This window comes from Magnolia sinica, chromosome 15 (genome assembly GCF_029962835.1).
Source record: "Magnolia sinica isolate HGM2019 chromosome 15, MsV1, whole genome shotgun sequence".
NCBI lineage: Eukaryota > Viridiplantae > Streptophyta > Magnoliopsida > Magnoliales > Magnoliaceae > Magnolia > Magnolia sinica.
In genome coordinates this window covers 40,552,824-40,572,370 of record NC_080587.1, presented here as the reverse complement: position 1 = coordinate 40,572,370, position 19,547 = coordinate 40,552,824, and the positions used below count along the sequence as shown (strand labels likewise).

The 19,547-nt window shown below is 39.5% G+C and overlaps 1 protein-coding gene and 1 long non-coding RNA gene across 2 annotated transcripts in view; both read left to right on the top strand.

The window, feature by feature from the left end:
• LOC131227496 (ultraviolet-B receptor UVR8) overlaps window positions 1–19,547 on the top strand; it is a 73,455-nt gene that overhangs the window by 33,906 nt on the left and 20,002 nt on the right. Inside the window, exon 8 of the mRNA XM_058223282.1 lies at window positions 18,684–18,737. Within this exon, the coding sequence (XP_058079265.1) occupies window positions 18,684–18,737 (54 nt within the window). The remainder of the gene's footprint in view (window positions 1–18,683; window positions 18,738–19,547) is intronic.
• Window positions 18,748–19,391, top strand: LOC131227497 (uncharacterized). Its single transcript, XR_009162318.1, has 2 exons — window positions 18,748–19,159; window positions 19,244–19,391. It is a non-coding gene; the product is annotated as an uncharacterized LOC131227497 (long non-coding RNA).

The following is a 19,547-nucleotide window of genomic DNA, read 5'->3' as shown; positions in this document are numbered from 1 at the left end:
GGCAAACCGCAAGAGAGACGGAAGCTTTCTGTTTTTGGCAAGATAGCCGCACGTACGTGCCTGCCACACTAGGGATCGTGCACATGCACAGACACCTGGATGTGTACGGATGGCGTGGATAAGTTCGGGCCCACCACCCGGATCAGATGAATGGTTTGGATCTCCCATTTGGAACGACATGGTGGGCCACCCATCGATCCAACACGAGAAAGGAAACACAAATGTGTTTCCCTTTCAAGCGGCTAGAGGCGGGAAGACGTCCCTTTTTGGAAAACGTCGGGTCGGCCCGATTTGACTGGGTTCTCCAGTCCAGTGTGCGGCGAGTGCACGCACTCGACATGCACACGCGTTAAAGTTGGGACCCACAGGGATGATCCTGATTAATACACTCCATCCATGGTGCTCTGTGGGTCCAACTAGGTCGATTGGTCGGAGAAGAGACAGATCCAAAGCTTAGGTGGCCCATGCTAATGAAACTAGGGTCCTTTAGTGCCGATTGCGTTGATCCGATGGTCGGATGATTCCGAAGTTGGATGTCAACGGTTAAAAGGTCCTAAAGGGCCATTTGTAAGGCTTTCATCATTTATTACTAACCAATACTAATATTAATATAGATTTCATTATTTTTGTATATTATTTGTAGTTAAAATACTTAAAATCCCATACATATATATAAATATATATATATATATTTTTAATATATTAACATACTATTATATACATGCTATTTATCACCTATTTATTAATATAAAATTCATAATATACAACATCCCATCATATATGAATTGAAAATGGTACAATATCATATTTGAAATCACATTGTTAAATAATATACAATTTCATTAGAATATCTAATAATTTTTGTTCATATATTTATAAAAGATATTTAATACTGCACTAATATTTATAATTCAATTGTATATTGTAGAATTATCATTCATTATGTTTAGTTAACATAATATTATTTTCATAATATTTTATATACATTAGATATATACGTATCACTCCATTACAATACATTTTCATACATTCTTTATGATAGATAAATTATCGAAATACATTTATATTTTCTTTCTATCTATGTTTGTGTAAAATTTTATAGTATAATAATTAATAAAAGATAAAAAATAATATACTTATTAAATATTACTGGAGGGTTTGATTCATCTATCGAGGTGACCAAAGTCCTAACAACGGGATGATGAATGGCGAACCTCGTGATTCAGAGTTCTTAAGTCTAAGGTGGTTGGTTAGATTTGTCTATCAATTAAATTGAGAATTTTGAAAATAGATTCCTTAAGTGATATGATAGTCCATCTTGGGTAACAATGGATGGATAGCATGATCTATGGATGGGAATTGTTCGCAGCGGTTGGATTGGCTAGAATGAACGTGAATGTTCACCTAAGCCAGGCTTGTATGTATGCTAAGTTTGGTTATACGGTAACACCCGAGTACTGGAAAGTATGGGGTGTTATAATCTACCCCCTTAAAGAGAATTTTGCCCCCGAAATTCGGCACTTCCCCTATGAAGGTGGATGATGATCTATCTCACGACGCCTGTATGCATCCGCTAGTTCTCCGCACTGAGTTCATTTGTATGTGCAAATGCTCATGACTTACTACTAGGGCAAGGGTCGTTACAATCTACTCCCCTTAAAGAAGTTTTGACAATCGGGGTTCGATAATGCTCATCCTGGTTATTAGTGTAGGAGAATCGCCTTAGTGGTGTATCGTATTCTAGATTTGTCTTAGTGTGAAATCCCAACAAGTTATATACAGACCTGCCACAACCTTTAAGTCTCTAATGCGAAGTTGTGACAATCTTGTCGAACTCTTTAAGCCTAAGGTGTAGATATGGACTTTCAGAATCAAGTCCATGGAACTTGGGAAGAACTTGGATCACCCTCAGTTGTAGGTAATCACACAAAGTTCTGACCAGGGGGAACATAGTGTGCCTCGTTCTCATCACGCATTGTCCTAGCCAGCGACGTATAATGTTCAACATTCTCATCAAAGTGCGGCTCTTGCTTTGCCATGTTTGGCGCATTTGTGGCCATGGTTTCAGATGGTTCATGAGTAATTGGTATTTTCTAACTCGTTGATGGATGGAGAGCCTGTTAACTAAACCTCATTCACGTAAAACCTGCTGTGTTTGATCCCTTACCCACTTAGGCATAAGCCATGCACACAAACTAATTCTAAACCTAAACCTAACAATATTGAAATCTTGCAGAAAAAATACTTCAACTAGAAGACAATTTAAGAACTAGGAACAACTAGAAGAAGAGAGGAACGAAGTTACCAGATTAGAAGAATTAGGGTTGGAGAAATTCTATAAACCAGAAATCAAAATTCAATGTTAGTAAAAATGGAAAACCTAGAATTGGAACTTCTAGAATTAAAAACCCTAATGCTAAAAAAAGCTCAGGTTGGAACTAAAATTCAGCAAACTAAACCCTAATCTAAACCTAAAGTATTCTCAGTGCGACAATTCCCTAGCAACGACACCACAAACTTGATCGAGCCCAAGGGTTGACAACCCCAAGTGCAGGGATGCGATGTAGTCTTAACTCAGTGAGACCGAGATTGTTCCACAGGGAATTAGGTTGAGATCGCAATTAGAATTAAACGGGATTTCTGGTTTTTAATCCAGCATGGTAAAAAATGGGTTTAAACAATTAATTAAAAACATCTAAGTATTCAGGAATCCTCAATTAATAGAATATGAACTTAATTCGTCTTCTCAAGTTGATAACTCAAGTAGAATAGGATTCCAATTCATTCTAATTGGAAGGTAATTCAATATAATCAATTAACAATCATCCAACCAGATGTGAATTGAAAATGACTAATCTATCATGAGGATCTAGGTAATCAATCACAGGGAATCAAAAACATATTGTACCCGAAGTTTACAATAGATCAATCGATTTTACAGACTGATTACTTCTCTAATCTAGGAATTCAATCACACAATCACAATTCAAAATAAAAAACCAATAACTTGAATTAATAACGAATTAAATATCAAAATCCATCAAGAGGTTCATCCCTTAGCCTTAGCTAAGAGATTAGCCTAGCACGGCTAACATCTCAAACATAAAACAAAAGAAGTAAGCAGAAAATCAAACTGGAACTGAAGATTGGATGGAAGAACGATGTTGAAAATGCTTCGTCTCCACAATCTCTCTGATGAGGACATCACATCACGTACGCCTTTGTGTACATACTAGAGGAGGAGGTGGGCCCCAGTTTCTCTATGGCTAGGCGAGTATCCGTGTTGAAGACCCCAAAGCGCATGTACGAGCATATAGAAGACCCCACACTGGGAAGATGCACATGGGTTGTTTTAAGGAGTGATTTTGACTCTTGGATTTGAGGGACGCGATAATCGGATCGTTGGATCGCATGGATTACATGATCGAGCCATTGATTGTGAACCATTCTTGTCATCGTAAGATATGTATATGTTTTAGGATCTAGTTTATATTTGATTTATGCTTTGGGCATTTTATGAGTGGTTTTATATGTTTTTTTTTCTTCTTAAACTAGGGGGTTATTTTAGTTAAAAGACATAAGACAAGGACTAGTTTGTAGTTTTCTAAAGTTCTTGAGACTATATCAAGGGGGGAACCTCTCTTATATGTTTTTGCTAATTAAAAAAGAATCTTATGTGTTTTTGCTAATTAAAAAAGAAGAAGAAAATTATTTCTTTTCTCTAATTTTCATGAGATGTGAAGAAGTCTTCCATGTGATTTAGAAGAAAGATTGGTGCAAGGCCAATCTTCCATCAATGAGAGCGCAAGGTTATCATCTATTTGTTTTGAGTTTCTTATTTTCAAGGTATTTGTTACAAGTTTCGATTTATCCCATCCAGATTCCTCATAACCCCTTCCAAACTCTTCGTATTTTTCTCCTTCATAGTTCCCACATCAAACCCAACCTTGGGACCCAAAACCCTACCCTACCAAACCCACACGTGCAACCGTACGACCACAAGTGTGAGCCAGTAGGGCTGGCCGTACGGTCCCTCTTCATCCCTTTTGTTCTCCATTCCCCAATCCAAACCCAAACCCTAATACCCGATTCTAAAAATCCCCAATTTCAACAATTTTACCAAACCTTAATTTCCAAATTCCAAACTCTAATTCCCCTCTAGTTAGAACCTAAATAACCAATCCATTTACCCATTTTACCCAATTAAACCCTAATTTCAAGTTTTCCCCAATTCCCTAAACCCTAGCCTTACCCACACCCAAATCTAGATAGCCCTAGGTAGTTTTAGATTTGCCCTTTTAAGTTAGGATAATCCCTATGCTATTTGGATGTTCCTACATCCATTAGATCCTAGTTTCATGTATTTGATGTCATGCGAGACGTATGCTTGTTAATTTATGTTTGAATTTTTCATAACTTTTTCTTAGAATCATGGAATGTGAGATGGTATTTAGCATGCTTGTGATTTTTTAATTATTTAAATTAAATTGTTGATTGATCTCTCACATTACTTGAGTTCATGCATTAGTCCTGCATCACTCTCCCTTCACAACCCTAGGATGATGCTTAGGGACGTCCTAGAGACCCCTATTTATAAGATTAGCAATCCTACTTAATTTACGTAGTCACCACCTCTATCAATAGGAGCTTCGATAGGATCGAGACCTATCGAGGACCTGTTGATGAGTCAAAGGATCACTCGATTAATCGAATAACAAACAGAATTTTGTTCAGCAACGGACTCTCAAAATTCATGAGTTTCTCGATGGGATCGAAGGGTCTTTGATGGGATTGAAGAAACTGCCCAGCAAGCTTTCTAGAAAATCTAGAATTTCTCGATATGTGGCTCGATCCCATCGAGTCCCATCGATGGCTTGTCGATTGGATCGACACTCCTATCGATGGAATCTATTAGTGCTGATTTCCTTCACTTCTCTGCAACACACTTTATCTCTAATCATCCACTTTAGTACTTAGTTTCCTTGGTTCTTTGACACTTCAAATCTTCATCTTTACATTCCAAATTTTCAATTCTTCAATTGGATTCCTTTTGAGTTTTAATCCCTCCATTTTGTCACGTATTCAGCTTTGGTTTCAAAATTACCTCACACGTAGAAAACATATCTAATTTGATTGATTAAACACTTAAAGGCACGGGAAACTAATGCATATGAGAGGATAAATATGCAATATTTGAGTCTTAACACACCCCCCCCAACCAACATTTTGCTAGTCCCAAGCAAAACATGTGAAAGAGTTTCAAAATCCAAGATAAAATTTTCAGAAGAGTAAGTTCTGTAAACTCAAACAAACCTTAAAAGATAAATCTAAATCATAGAGTTCCAAGGCACACAACTTTTAAAAACTATTATCATCCTAGATCTTTAGTACTTGGTAAATGTCCACACTAGGTTCAATTCATTAATCATTCATTCGAAATTATTCTAAACATTGAATTCCATGGTGTACGGTGAAATCTAGACTTATCACAGCTAGAAGTTTAACTCACTACTTTCATGTCAACATTGATAATCAAATAGAATGGTCAGATGAACCGAAGCCTAAACCAAAACTTGCCTTATAGTTCAACAATTTACTTCCAGCTTTTGGATTTGTTTCCCATTAACAACTTTCACATTATTATCTTCTTATTTATTTATTTATTTTTTAATACCAAAATAGTCCTTTCATATATTCTAATGTTTATTTTTATTTTTATTTTTTTAAATTTATTATTATTATTATTATTATTATTATTTTTTAAAGCTTGAACATGATGGACAAATTGCCTAGGCTTGGTTCCTAGCATTCTCAATAATCATTAAGTTAATACTACAATATCAAACTCAACCTAGAAGTGTAAGCTAGATGTGAATTATGAAAATTCATTATTCAATCAATGTTTATAAAATTCCAAGTGAAGATTAACAATTTGAACTTTAATTATAAATTTTACCAAGCAATTAAACTTAAGTTTCAACAATTCTCAAAACTAGTGCCTTTCATTCTAATCATTAGACTACTTCAAAAAATCACCCAAATCCACATAATTAAACTTCCTAAAAATTTCAAAAATCTCAAGTCTAAAAAATTGTAGCAAAAAATTATTTCAAAATTATGCACTGTTGAAGAATTTTCCAAAGGAAACCCCACCCCCAACCTAAATCCGACATTGTCGTCAATGTTAAAAAGATATGTAATCAAACAACACAAGATCAACGAAATTAAAGAGGAGTGGGTGAGAAAGTACCTGAGAGGTGACAAATACGCAAATACGAGCTTCTTCAATCAATGCTTTAGCAATATAAAAACTAAAAACTAAAAACCAAACTAAGCAACCTATTCCACTAAGAAAAAGTTCCTAAGAAAGCAAGGAAAACGGATCTCCATCAGACTAGGAGATCAATCCTTATACACAAGATCGTCCAGAGGTATGGACTCATTCTCTGGAGAGAATTTCTCAACAAACGGCTTTAATCTTTGTCCATTTACTTTGAATGTGTTGTCATTTGTTGGATTTTCAATTTCCACGGCTCCATGAGGATAAACGGTTTTCACAATGAAAGGGTCGATCCATCTGGGTCTCAACTTACCCGAAAAGAGATGTAATGTGAATTGTACAAGAAAACTTTCTGGTTTGGTTCAAATTTTTTCTGAAGGATACTCCTGTCATGGATTACCTTCATCTGTTCCTTATATATTCGAGAATTCTCATATGCTTCATTCTGGATCTCCTCTAACTCATTCAGTTGGAGTTTGCGCAGTGAGCCAACTTTATCTAGATTGAAGTTTAACGTCTTGATAACCCAATACGCTTTTTGTCATATTCATTTCCTTCTGACCTAGTTGTGTGATGGGTTGTGTTTATTGTTCGAAGTATCCTTGATATTATTGAAATATCCCTGATATCATCCGTATCTCCTACTCGGTGATATTGATAACACTAGTAGCTATACTAATAACATTGGTAGTATCAGAAATTCTAGGTATTGGTGATATATTGCCAAGTATCGCCAATATTTACTATTGTGTAAATTTCAGGTTCTCTTGTATCACCATTGTATCAATATCACCAATGTATCACCATTATTTTCAACTGTGTAAATTCCAAGCGTCACTTGCATCGCTAGTGTATTGGCGATACTTTGATAATATCGCCAATGTATTGATATCGCCAAAGTATGTTCAATAAAAAAATTTTCATTTCGTTTTTTTGAATGGGCGCAAGGTTTTATGGTGAAATGCATGTTCGTATGTGTGTATATGTATGCATGCAAGGATGGATGGATGTACGTACGTATGTATGTATGGATGGATGGATGGATGGTTGGATGCTTGGATGGATTGTTGGATGGATGTGTGTGTGTGTGGATGGATGGATAGGTGGATCATGCATTTGTGTTTGTATGTATGTATGCACATGCATGGCTGGATTGATTGATCCACCATTTTCCCCATGTTTCCCCAATGTTTCCTTGAGTCAGCAATACATGCTTTTAGGCCCCATTAAGGGGAAACTTGTTATTTGATTCCTAAATATGCAAATATGCATCTTTTTTCCTATTATTTGATTTTAAATATGCAAATGTGTATTTTAGCATCTCTTGAAGTATCATTGAAAAATCCCACCATTTTCCCCATGTTTCTCTAATGTTTCCCTAAGGCAACGTTACATGCTTTTATACCCCATTAAAGAGAAACTTATTATGTGGCTTTTTTACAATTTTGATTCCTAACTATGCATGTATCTATATTTTAACACATCTTGAAGTTTCATTGAGAAATTCCATCATTTCCTCGTTTTTCCCCAATGTTTCGATTAGTCAGCGATACATTTCCTTGTGCTAAGCTAGTTCCAATGCTCCTAATAGATCATAATGGATCATTAATTCTAGTGTTCAATCATCTGACAGCTATGCATTCTCATTTTTTGTCATATTCATTTCCTTCTAACCTAGTTGCGTAAAAATTGTTGATGGGTCATGCACTCATGTTGAGATAACGTGTACCCACAATATGCCTCCTTCATTGTTTGTCTTTTGTTCTTCATGTTCCTGAATTGCCTACTAATCTATTGTTAGTTTGCAAACTTACCTGGTCACTTAATTGTAGTGTTGCTTTCTTTCAATTTGTGTATTTGAGGACTTGAAGATTGAATAAAAGATTGGGGGTGGTCATGAACGCGATGGAGCCTTCTTGTTTGATTCCTTGAATAATGTCAAATTTACTGTGTTTTAGTCTATATGTGGTGACAGTGGAAGAAGATTTGACAAGGAATCGATAGAAAAAGTAAAAGAGAAGGGGTAGAGAGAGAGAGAGAGAGAGAGAGAGAGAGAGAGAGAGAGAGAGAGAGAGACGGCCATGGCAATGGTTGTATTGAGTTACACAACCCTCATATTATTCATTTATAAGCACGTATGGTGCTCCAACAAAGTATACAAAGCATACACACACACAAGCTAATACACACACACACACACACACTCAAGTTGGAGCATGGATGTCAATGATGCTCAACTTGTTTACTAGATGATGCAAGGTGTACTAACCAAGAGATTTAGTGAACATATCAGCTAGTTGCTCCCATGAATGAATGAATGGAGTTTTAATTTCTTTAGTGACTACCTTTTCACAGACGAAGTGACAATCTATCTAATATGTTTAGTGCACTCACGAAACATAGGATTGTTAGCAATTTGATTGGCAACTTGATTTTCACGGTACAGAGGGACCAGAAAATGGATAACCAAGTTCTCTTAACAAGGTTCAGACACATCGCATGTATCATTGCCCTATATTCAACCTCTCCAGTAGATTAAGCAACCATTAATTGCTTTTTACTCATCCAGGTGATCAGATTGCCACCTACAAAGGTGCGATAGCCAGATGTAGACTACCAATCATGAAGACTACCAGAGCGATGAAGATGACCATGTAGCTGAAATCGCAAGCCTCAATTAGGAGCCAATTTTAGATAACGGAGGATCTAATACATGGAAGAAAGATGAGCATGCATAAATTGGCTAACAACGCTCATCCAATACAATAATTACAGGATAAAAGGTGATAGAACACTCTAATGTGGTGGTTATTTTACTCACGGATAGTAGGCTAAGAAGAAAGTTGGGTACATGTAAAACTAAGGATAAGGTATATGGTATTTCGTAACAGTAATGGTGATCGTAGCAGCCACCACCATTACCTTTACTCTCTCTCTCTCTTTGTTTTATTTATTTATTTTTAATTATTGAAAGAAAAAACCCCTTAAAAGTCTATATTGGCCTCATAAAGGACCGTTACGGGGCTGTTACAGTCTTTACACCTGGGGGGGGGGGGTTATGGGGGCTATAACGGCCGTTACGACCCCGTAATGTGTAACAGTTGTCACTGTGGCCTTTACATAACAACCTTTATGGTACCATAATGGGCGTTACGTCACACCACGGTAAGGTAACGTGAGCATTAGATGAGGCTACTCCCCAACTAAGGAAATTCGATAGAGATCCCTTTGCCAGAGACACTGGGGGTAAGAAATTGAGGTATTTAGAGATGCGAGGAGGGATAGTGACATAGGGATGTACGTGATGAGGTCGAGCATTGTCTTCCTCAGTGGATAATTACTCTGAATCCACGGAGCTTCTCTGGACTCCTCACAGAGATTCCTCGAATCCACAAGGAGAGATAGAAAATAGAAATAAATTCTAATAAAATCGGAAATAAATTGATTGATGATAAAAACGAATTTACAATCCTTTAAATAGTGATACAAAACCTAGGAAGACGTTTCAGAATCAAACTCCAACTCAAACTCTCTAAAATTCATGACGTACTATAAATAGTAAACTTATTATTTGGCCTTCATGGTTTTTGGCCAAAAATAGTAAGTGTCCTATTTGGCCTAACCATGTTGTTCTCCTAAGTTTTCTAAGCCTTTTTCATGTTGAACACAACTCCTAAAGGTCAGAGGATGAAGAGTTATGATCAAACTAAAACTTACTATAAATAATAAAAACGAAAATAAAATGGATTTTTGATCGTCGACCTGATGGAATCTTGCAAATTCGGTGTGGGCAACCTGGCGTAGCCGGGTTGGGTGGCTAAAGTAGCTTCTCCTACCCCAAAATCATATATGGTACGTCGAATAACTCACTCCAGTTTGCGAGATATGCCTATTCTAGTGTTATGACAGTCCTGATCACTTCCGCCTTCGATCGGGCCTTCTCTGGTCCATCTTGGACATGAAAGTGTCCGCGACCTGCTCTACATATGGATTTTCGACTGTTGATCTGATGTAATCTCGCAAATTCGGCATGGGAAACCCACGTAGCCAGGTTGGGTGGCTAAAGTAGCTTCTCCTACCCTAAAATCATATATGGTATGTTGAATAACTCACTTCGGTTTACGAGATATGCCTGTTCTAGTGTTCTGACGGTCCTGATCACTTCGATCGGGTCTTCTTTGGTCCATCTTGGACATGAAAGTGTCCGCCAGTGTTTCAAATATCGATACTATCGGCCGATATATCGGCCGATATTATCGGTATCGCACCACTGCGAGACGATATACTCGCGATAACCTCTAGAAGATACTAAAAAATCCCAAATCCAGATATCGGCCGATATTATCGGCGATATCGCACGAAATATCGACAATATCGCGCCATTTCCTCTCCATTATTGTCGGACATCAACGCACGGACAGTCACGGGTGGATTGCAGGGGACTCAGCAGTCCCACTGTAGCTAACCACCCACACACACCATAAAAATCGGATCCGAGCAATGGAGAATCAAAAAAAAAAAAAATGAATTAGAAAAAAGAGAGAAAGAAATCGAAGGGTACCTGCTGTAGCGGTGATCGGAGGTGAGCTATTCGACAGGTAAGTGCCATTTTCTTCCCATTTTCTTCATCTTCCCTCTTTCTTGGAGATTCCGGAGAGGAATCAGGCCGGATCGACTCATCGTTCCTTCTGGGCCGAGATTTGAGGGGACGAACTGGATCGGACTGTGTGGATGGAGCCATGGAGGTGAAAATGAAGAGGGAAGATGAAAAGAGCGGCGGATGGGGAAATCGGGTTGCATACTGAGTTACGTACGCTCTTATCGTACTGAGTAAACTCTGTAGGGCCCATTGTTTAGCATCTAGTTCATCCACGCCGTCCATCCGTTTTTCTAGATCATTTTAGGGGTGGAGCCCAAAAATAAAGTATATCAAAATCTCAAGTAGACCATACCAAAGGAAACAGTGGAAGTATTGATTTCCACCGTTGAAATATTTATTAGGCCCCCAATGATGTTTATTTGTCATCCAAACTGTTCGTAATATCACAAAGACATGGATGAATGGAAAAAACAAATATCATCTTGATCTAAAACTTCTGTGGGCCCCCAAGAACTTTTCAACGGTAGACTTCAATTCAAACTGTTTCAGGTGGTGTGGTCCACTTGACCTTTGGATATGATTAATTTTTCTTTCAAAAGCCATGAAATTATATGATAAAATGGATGGACGGATTTGATAAAATGCATGAATGACAGTGGGCCCCACAGAGTTTACTCCGTACACAGTGCGCAATCTGCTTCGGCGGATGGAAATAGGATTGCGTACTAGTTACTCAGTACGCTTTTATCGTACTGAGTAAACTCAGTTGTGGTCCACATTGCATGTGTGCGGTTTATCCAATCCGTCCATATGTTTTTTCACATAATTTTATACGTTGAGCCTAAAATTGAAGCATATACAAGGCCCAAGTGAACCATACCACTGGGAACAGTGGGAATAGTGATTTCAACCGTTGAAATCTTTCTAGTGCCCAAAGTGATATTTATTTCTCATCCACCATGTTCATAAGATAAAAAAGACTTGGATGAAGTGAAATAAAAAATATCAGCTTGATCCAAAACTTCGGTGGCCCCTAGAAATTTTCAATGGTAGACACTCATTTCACACTATTTCCTGTGGTGTGGTCTATTTGATATTTAGATACATACATATATATATATATATATATATATATATATATATATATATATATATTTGGTATATGAACTGAAATTAACTTTTAAAATGGATGAACGGCGTGGATCAAATAGATAAATCACAGTGGATCCCACAAAGTTTACTCAGTACGCTTAGCATACTGAGTTCCTCAGTACGCAATCCGCTTCCCCGCCGATGGGGTAAATGCTTTCCACCGTTGAAACCTTTCTCCACTGATTTCTATGGTGGGGTCCATTCGAGCTCTGGATCTGAGCCATTTTTTAGCTCATGCTATAAAATGATCTCTTCAAATGTATAGATGGTGTAGATATAAAAAATACATCATGGTGGGACCCACGTAACTTGGTGACGTATCGTGCCCCCGTCACTGACAGGCATTCACGTTGGATTGCGTACTCAGTACGCTCTTATCTTACTGAGTAAACTTTGTTAGGCCCACTGTGATTACACGTGGTTTATCCACGCCGTCCATCCGTTTTTACTGATAATTTTAGGCGTTGAGCCCTAAATTGAACCATATCCACAACTCAAGTGGACCACATTACAGGAAACAGTGTTGAATGAACGTTGACCATTAAAAATGTTGTGGGAGCCATAAAAGCTTTGGAACAACCCGATATTTATTTTTGCCCTTCATCTGGGTCTTTAGGACCCAATCAACAGATTGGATGTCAAATAAACAGTACAGTGGGCCTTAGGAGGATTTTAATGGTGAATATCCAATCATTATTGTTTTCCTTTTGTGTGGTCCACCTTCGATTTACATCCCTATGATTTATTGTATCAATCCCTAAAATGATCTGTAGAAATGGATGAACGGAATGGATGAAACAAATACATTATGGTGGGGCCCACAAAGCACTGACCACTAGCCATGAGGCCGGTGTCAAGGGGAGTAGCCAATCCGTCTCCCCGCGCACTGACGGGTTGCGTAGCTAGACTGCTGAAGTGACGCACCAAATTCTATGGGGCCCACCAAGATGTATGTGTTGTATCTACACCGTCCATACATTTATATATATCATTTTAAGGCATGAGACAAAGAATGAGTCAGATCCACTTTTTTCTGGGCTTTAGAAGATTTTAATGGTGGACGTCACTCTCTCCCGTGTTCTATGGTGGGGTCCATTTGAGCCTTGGATTTGACTCATTCTTTGGCTCCTGCCCTAAATTGATATCTTCAAATGAATGAACGGTGCGGATACAACAAATATATCATGGCGGGTCCCACAGAACTTGGTCACGTCACTTTTGCAGGGGCAGGGAGTAGCTACATCTCAACCTGTCAATAGCTAATCTGCCTCCCACACGCAACCTGTGATAAGCTAATGTACATACGTGTCGTGCAAGGACGAGCAGCGCGTACGTGCCTCGAGCTCTGGTACGCGCTGCGAGCTCTGAGCTCTGAGTTGTACGAACGGTTCAGATGAGATCATACCTTTACCCCAAAACGTCCCTGATTTTGTTCATCCATGATGTTGAATGTTTGGTACATGGTATCAATACCCTTCAAAATGTGATCCATGGGCAGGCAGATGCATGCTCCATATTGTATGTACAGATGTACAGACGGTCCTGATCTGATGGGCACCACATGTAGAGTCTAGATGGTGCATTTGGCCATATGAACGGTCCACAAGTAATGGGCAATGTAAAAAAGTACAATCCAGATTGCTTGTGCAGCTATATGGATAGTTCACATCTGATGGGCAACACATTGGCATGATCCAGATGGTGTATACAGTCACACAATGGATGGTCTAGATCTAACGGGCAGCGTACACTCAGTCTAGATGGCGTGTACAGCTATACGGATGGCCCAGATCTAATGGGCAGCACAAAAGCAGTCTAGGTACTTTTTAGTCGAGGAGATCTACGCCCTTAGTTCAAGAGCCATGGACCGTTACAGTTATCAATCAAGACTCCTCATGCCCATCTAGTTTTTAGTTCAGGAATCCTTGTCAAGAGTACAACGTGCATGATCAAAGAACAATGTGCAAATGGTCATAATCTACTCATTGTTATGATCCATGCCATCTACCCGTTAACTGTTCAAATGATGACCACTAATTAGTGTTCAAATGATGACCACTAATTGGATGGCCCCTAATTATTAACTTATTGTTGGCATCAAATCTCATTATTCCGTGTGGTGTGGCCCATCTGAGTGGTGGATCTATCTGATTTTGACTCTATCCAATCTCAATGGATGGATAAAATATTATTTTACAGGTAAAATATGTCGGGAGGAAGAGGAGGGAGACAACCTGATATAGGGTGGACATACGGTCGGCCCATTCTCGATAATCGATTTGGGAGTATTTGTGATTTATGTGGCCATGTATCGAGGAGTGGTGGGGTAACCCGCCTAAAGGAGCATTTAGCAGGAGGGTATTGCAATGTTGTGGATTGCCCTAAGTGCCCACAGGATGTGCGAGAACAGATGAAAACCATATTGAAAAAAAATGTGAAATCAAAAGATGAACGACATGCGCGGGAGAGGGAGATTAGGGAGGAGTTGGGGCAGCCACCATATGCAGGTGAGGATGATGTAGTGGATCTCGATAATGATGATGATCCCGAATACAGACGCGCAATTCAAGAGTCCATATGGGATCGGTGGGAGAGGGATCAGAATAGGAGGTGGGACACAAGTAGGCCTAGATTTGAGGGGTCTATCTATGAGCGTGGTGGGGGGAGTGGAGCAGGGGAGAGTGTTCGGGGTGGATTACGGGATGGTAGTAGGTGGGGAGGAATATGGGGCATGGGCAGGAGTAGTAGCATGCGGGTGCCGGATCTACCTTCAGATCCGAGGATGTACAAAGAGGTAGGAGGGACACAAAAGAAAATAAAGGAGATGCTTAGTGGAGGGGGTGTGAGGAAAAAAGTTGAAAAATTTATAGCAAATTTTTTTATATACGATCAAATCCTCGCAAATGCCGCAATAAGCCCGCACTTCAAAAATATGATAAGTGAAGTGCAGCGTGGGGGTGAGGGTGTGCAGCTGCCCACACCCGCACAGATCATGGGGAAATACTTGGATGATGAACATACAGAAATGAAGACATACGTTGATTTGTATCGGCAGTCATGGGAGATGTACGGCTGTACCATCATGTGTGACGGTTGGACCGGACCGACGAAGATGTCAATTATAAATTTTATGGTCTATTCCAGGGGACGGGCGGTGTTCATAAAGAGTATAGATGCGAGTAGTAAGATTAAGGATTCTAACTACATTTACAAACTAATGCACAATGTCATGCAAGATGTTGGGAGGAGAAATATTGTGCAGTTTGTTACGGATAATGGGAGTGCATTTGTTAAGGCGGGGAAGGATATTCAGAGCAAGTATCATATGTATTGGACCCCCTGCGCAGCCCATTGCATCGATCTCATGCTGGAGGGGATTGGGGATAGGCCGTCAGTGAAGACTGTAATTACTGATGCACGACTCATCACAAACTTAGTATACAACCACAGCTGGTTATTAGCCGCAATGCGCGAGAGGTGTGGTGGGGATATAGTGCACCCCGGAGCGACGTGATTCGCCACAAATTATATCGCCTTAAGTAGCCTTCTCAAACACAAACAGAGGTTACGGGAGCTTTTCGCCTCTCATGATTACGTAGAATGGAAAAAAAGGTTGACGAAAGTAACCTATAGAATTGAGGTTGCTCCGCTCGGAAGGAAGAAGAAAAGCACAAGAAGACCCACTGGACCTGATGACGGTCGGACAACATGTATATGCTGAGGATGCAGAGGATAACCTAGTTTACCAGTGGGTTAGGTCGAATGACTTAGACACCTCGGATGGGCGACCAGAGCCACATATCGCGGCAGAAGCAGAGACACAAGGGATTGATGTTGACAAACATGTGGAGCAACAGAGGTCTCTTGATGAGGCATTCGACCCATTAACGAGGAGTCCGGAGGGCAGCCCGCGGCAGTCACTATCATGCGGGACACGTGGCGGGACTGAGTCAGAGAGTGATGCGGGAAATGAGTCCGGTGATGATGATGGCGGCGATAAGGGTGACGATGACTTTAATGACAGTAAGGATAATGATAACGACGAGGATGGTGGCGACGTGGGTGGGAGTCAGGATAAGAGGCCTCTTAGCCCTTCACCGGAAAGGAGAATTTCGATCATTCCACGCAGAACCCTGACCATGGTTCTCGTCCAGGAGAACCACGACCTCGCCTTGTTTACAATAAAACATACACGGGTCAAAAATTACTGCAGAAAAAGAAGACTCATAAACTTTCAGATTTTGAGGAGGAGCTGCTAGCAAAATGCATGAGGGACACAAGCGTTCGTGGCAAGCGAGGTGGCTCTAGGTTTGGATCACGGACGAGGGAGGGGAGCTCGAGTTACAGGCCACAACATGAATCTAGATCACAAATACTGGAGAGTAGCTCGAGTTCTGTGCCACAGTATAGGCATGGATATGGACCTTGTGGATATGCGACGAGTGACTCCAGCAGTTACGACACATCATTTTTCAACCCTGGTCAGGAGTTCACTTCTGCATATGGGCAAGGATATGAGTAGTAGTATGGATATGGCCAACACTATGGATACCAAGGAGCTTCATATGTGCCCTTCCCAGATCCATATCAGTTACAGATTGTGACGATTACACAGTACCCATGAATGGGCGTTTTGATTCAGTTCGGAGAGAATGAGTACCAGCGTTATGTCAGGGCATATCTTAACTGGTACCACTCTACTATGACTTGGGCACAATATTGTTGAATTGTGGAGCAGCAGTACTATGCCCAACCTCGTCGAGATGGAGATGATGATTACGAGCCACCACGCAACTCTATGTGGGTCTAGACCACAACTAGTCCCCATCATTGATATGTATATTTATCAAATTTTACTTCTTCAGTTCTTATTTTGCTTTTCAATGAATTGGTTGTGTTTTCATACATGACTATGATATATTTATAAATATCATGCATTCAATTTAAATATAGTTGCATTAGTTCAGTTAAACACCGCATAACTTAGGACCCTATACAAAGGAAATTTATTATGTGCATCTTTTTTTTGAGATGTTATGATTTAAAAGTGTGTATTAAGGGCCTTTTTAACAATCCCCAAAGTTTCATTAAAAAATTCAACCATTTTCCCAATGTTTCCCCATGTTTCCCAAAAAGTGCGATAAACTATGCGATACAAACGATATATCCTGTGCGATAACCGATACGTATCTGTATCCTAAGGGTGCGATACATTGTGCGATACCGATATTTCAAACACTGGTGTCCGCAACCCGCTCTACATATGGATTTTCAACCGTCGATCTGATGGAATCTCGCAAATTCGGCGTGGGAAACCCACGTAGCTGGGTTGGGTGGCTAAAGTAGCTTCTCCTACCCAAAAATCATATATGGTACGTCGAATAACTCATTCCGGTTTGCGAGATATGCCTGTTTTAGTGTTCTGACGGTCCTGATCACTTCCGCCTTCGATCGGGCCTTCTCTAGTCCATCTTGGACATGAAAGTGTCCGCGACCCGCTCTACATCAGATAGTACCTGTCATATGGTCAGTAGCCCTTGAGTCAATTACCTAAGATGACAACCTTGAAGAGGCAGCAAGAGCATTACCTAAGGTGGGAAGGAAAGCCAAGAGGGTGGTCCCAATATTTCACATGGGGATTTTTCCATGTGGTTTGTTGGCTAGCCATATTGTCTAGAGCAAGGCAGTGATGATGATCCTGAGCATCATGGTACTTACTCAAATGGCAAAAATCTTACACAGTGAAGGTATAAAGCAGCAGTGTAGTTGCCCCCAACTGATTGAATTGGGCCTCTGCACACAGCATATTGTCAGCACACAGTATCCAAAATGTGTGAACTGAAGATGAACCCAGAGTCCTGCCAACGACAAGAAATACTCCAGTAATAAGAGAGGGCCCCACGCTGATCACAACAATTGCAATAACAGTTCATGGCAATGATATAAAAAAGAAAAAGAAAAAGAGGGCAGCGTGTACATACATTGATTGCAGTAGCCTAAATATAATGGCCCGCAACCCAATGGTCCAGCAATAGAAATTGTGCAAATGTGGGCCACTGATTGAGTGATCAGATGATAATCGCACCACTGATCTTGATCAAAGGGCAGTAGCAGCAACACTAAACGGTGGGGATGATCAGCAGCAATATACCAATGGCACGATGATCAGCAACAAGGGGGCCTAATGACAATGGCCCAGCAACAAACAGCAGCAACAGCAACTATTCTCTATCTGGGCCAGTAATCATGATCATAAGAAGATCAACAATGCCAAAAGATCTCAGTATAGAGGATGACGCTGATCACAGGATCTGTTCCAGAAAACGTTGCACAGATGTAATAGCAGCAGTGTGATCTGGACCCCACTGGTCACAATGCAACAGCAACAACTAATCGAAGGTCGGTGTGGATAAAACACACACATCATGGTGGGGCCCTTAGAACACTGACCAGTGGTGACTCGCTATTGGCAGTGTCAGTAGGCAATCTGCGTCCTTTTGAGACGCTAATATGCAATTTTTTCTGTTTACATTGATATGGAGTAATGTTCATTTGTTAGTTTATTTCTCTTTCATGCATCTTCTACAAAGAGTTCAGTGGTCTTTTTATATCTGATCCTTTATTACAAGGTTCTTTTACGCATATCTCCAGGTTGATATTGCTGCAGGTGGATGGCACTCCACTGCACTGACAGACGATGGGGAGGTATGCCTTTTCCTTTAACTGGTTCTGTTGGTTTTACTTGTTGCATCTATATTGCAGGTCAAGACATGCATTCTTATGTAGTAGTGTTTTAGAGTTATCAACTTCGAAATGACACCCTTTGTACCATGTGGACTGTTAAAATGACACCCTTTGGTGTTTCTTAAGGTTTTGAGGACATCCCTGGAAAATAAAATTGATATAAGAGATTAAAAAATAAAATTTTATGATACCAAAATGTTTCTTGATTTACATGAAGATTGAATAAAGATTTGGAATATTTGAGAAACAAAGAATTGAATTAGAACAATTGCATGCTATTTTTCTTCCAATTTGGAATCTTAAAATTCAAATTGCCATATATGTTTCTTTTAAAGAATCATTCTAGTACAAAATGAATCTTTGACTTCTGAAATGACACAATCGTAAAATTCAAATTGCCATATATGTTTCTTTTAAAGAATCATTCTTGTTCAAAATGAATATTTGACTATTGAAATGACATGCAGTTTCGTATTTGTTAAGGTTTCAGAACATCCATGGAGAGTAGAAATGATACAACAACTTAAAACTTAAATGTAGTCTAATACCAAAAATGTTTCTTGATTTCATGGAAAAAATGAATAAGACAATTTGAAATATGTGGGAAAAAATAAATTAGAATTAGATTTAAACAGTTGCATGTTATAATTCTTTCAATTCAGAATCTTAATAAATAACGCCTTGAAAATCGGGGGTCGAGCAGAAGCTCGGCTCCCAACTTCCAACGCATCACTTATGCAACGTAGATAATGATGATTAAATGTTGTCCGT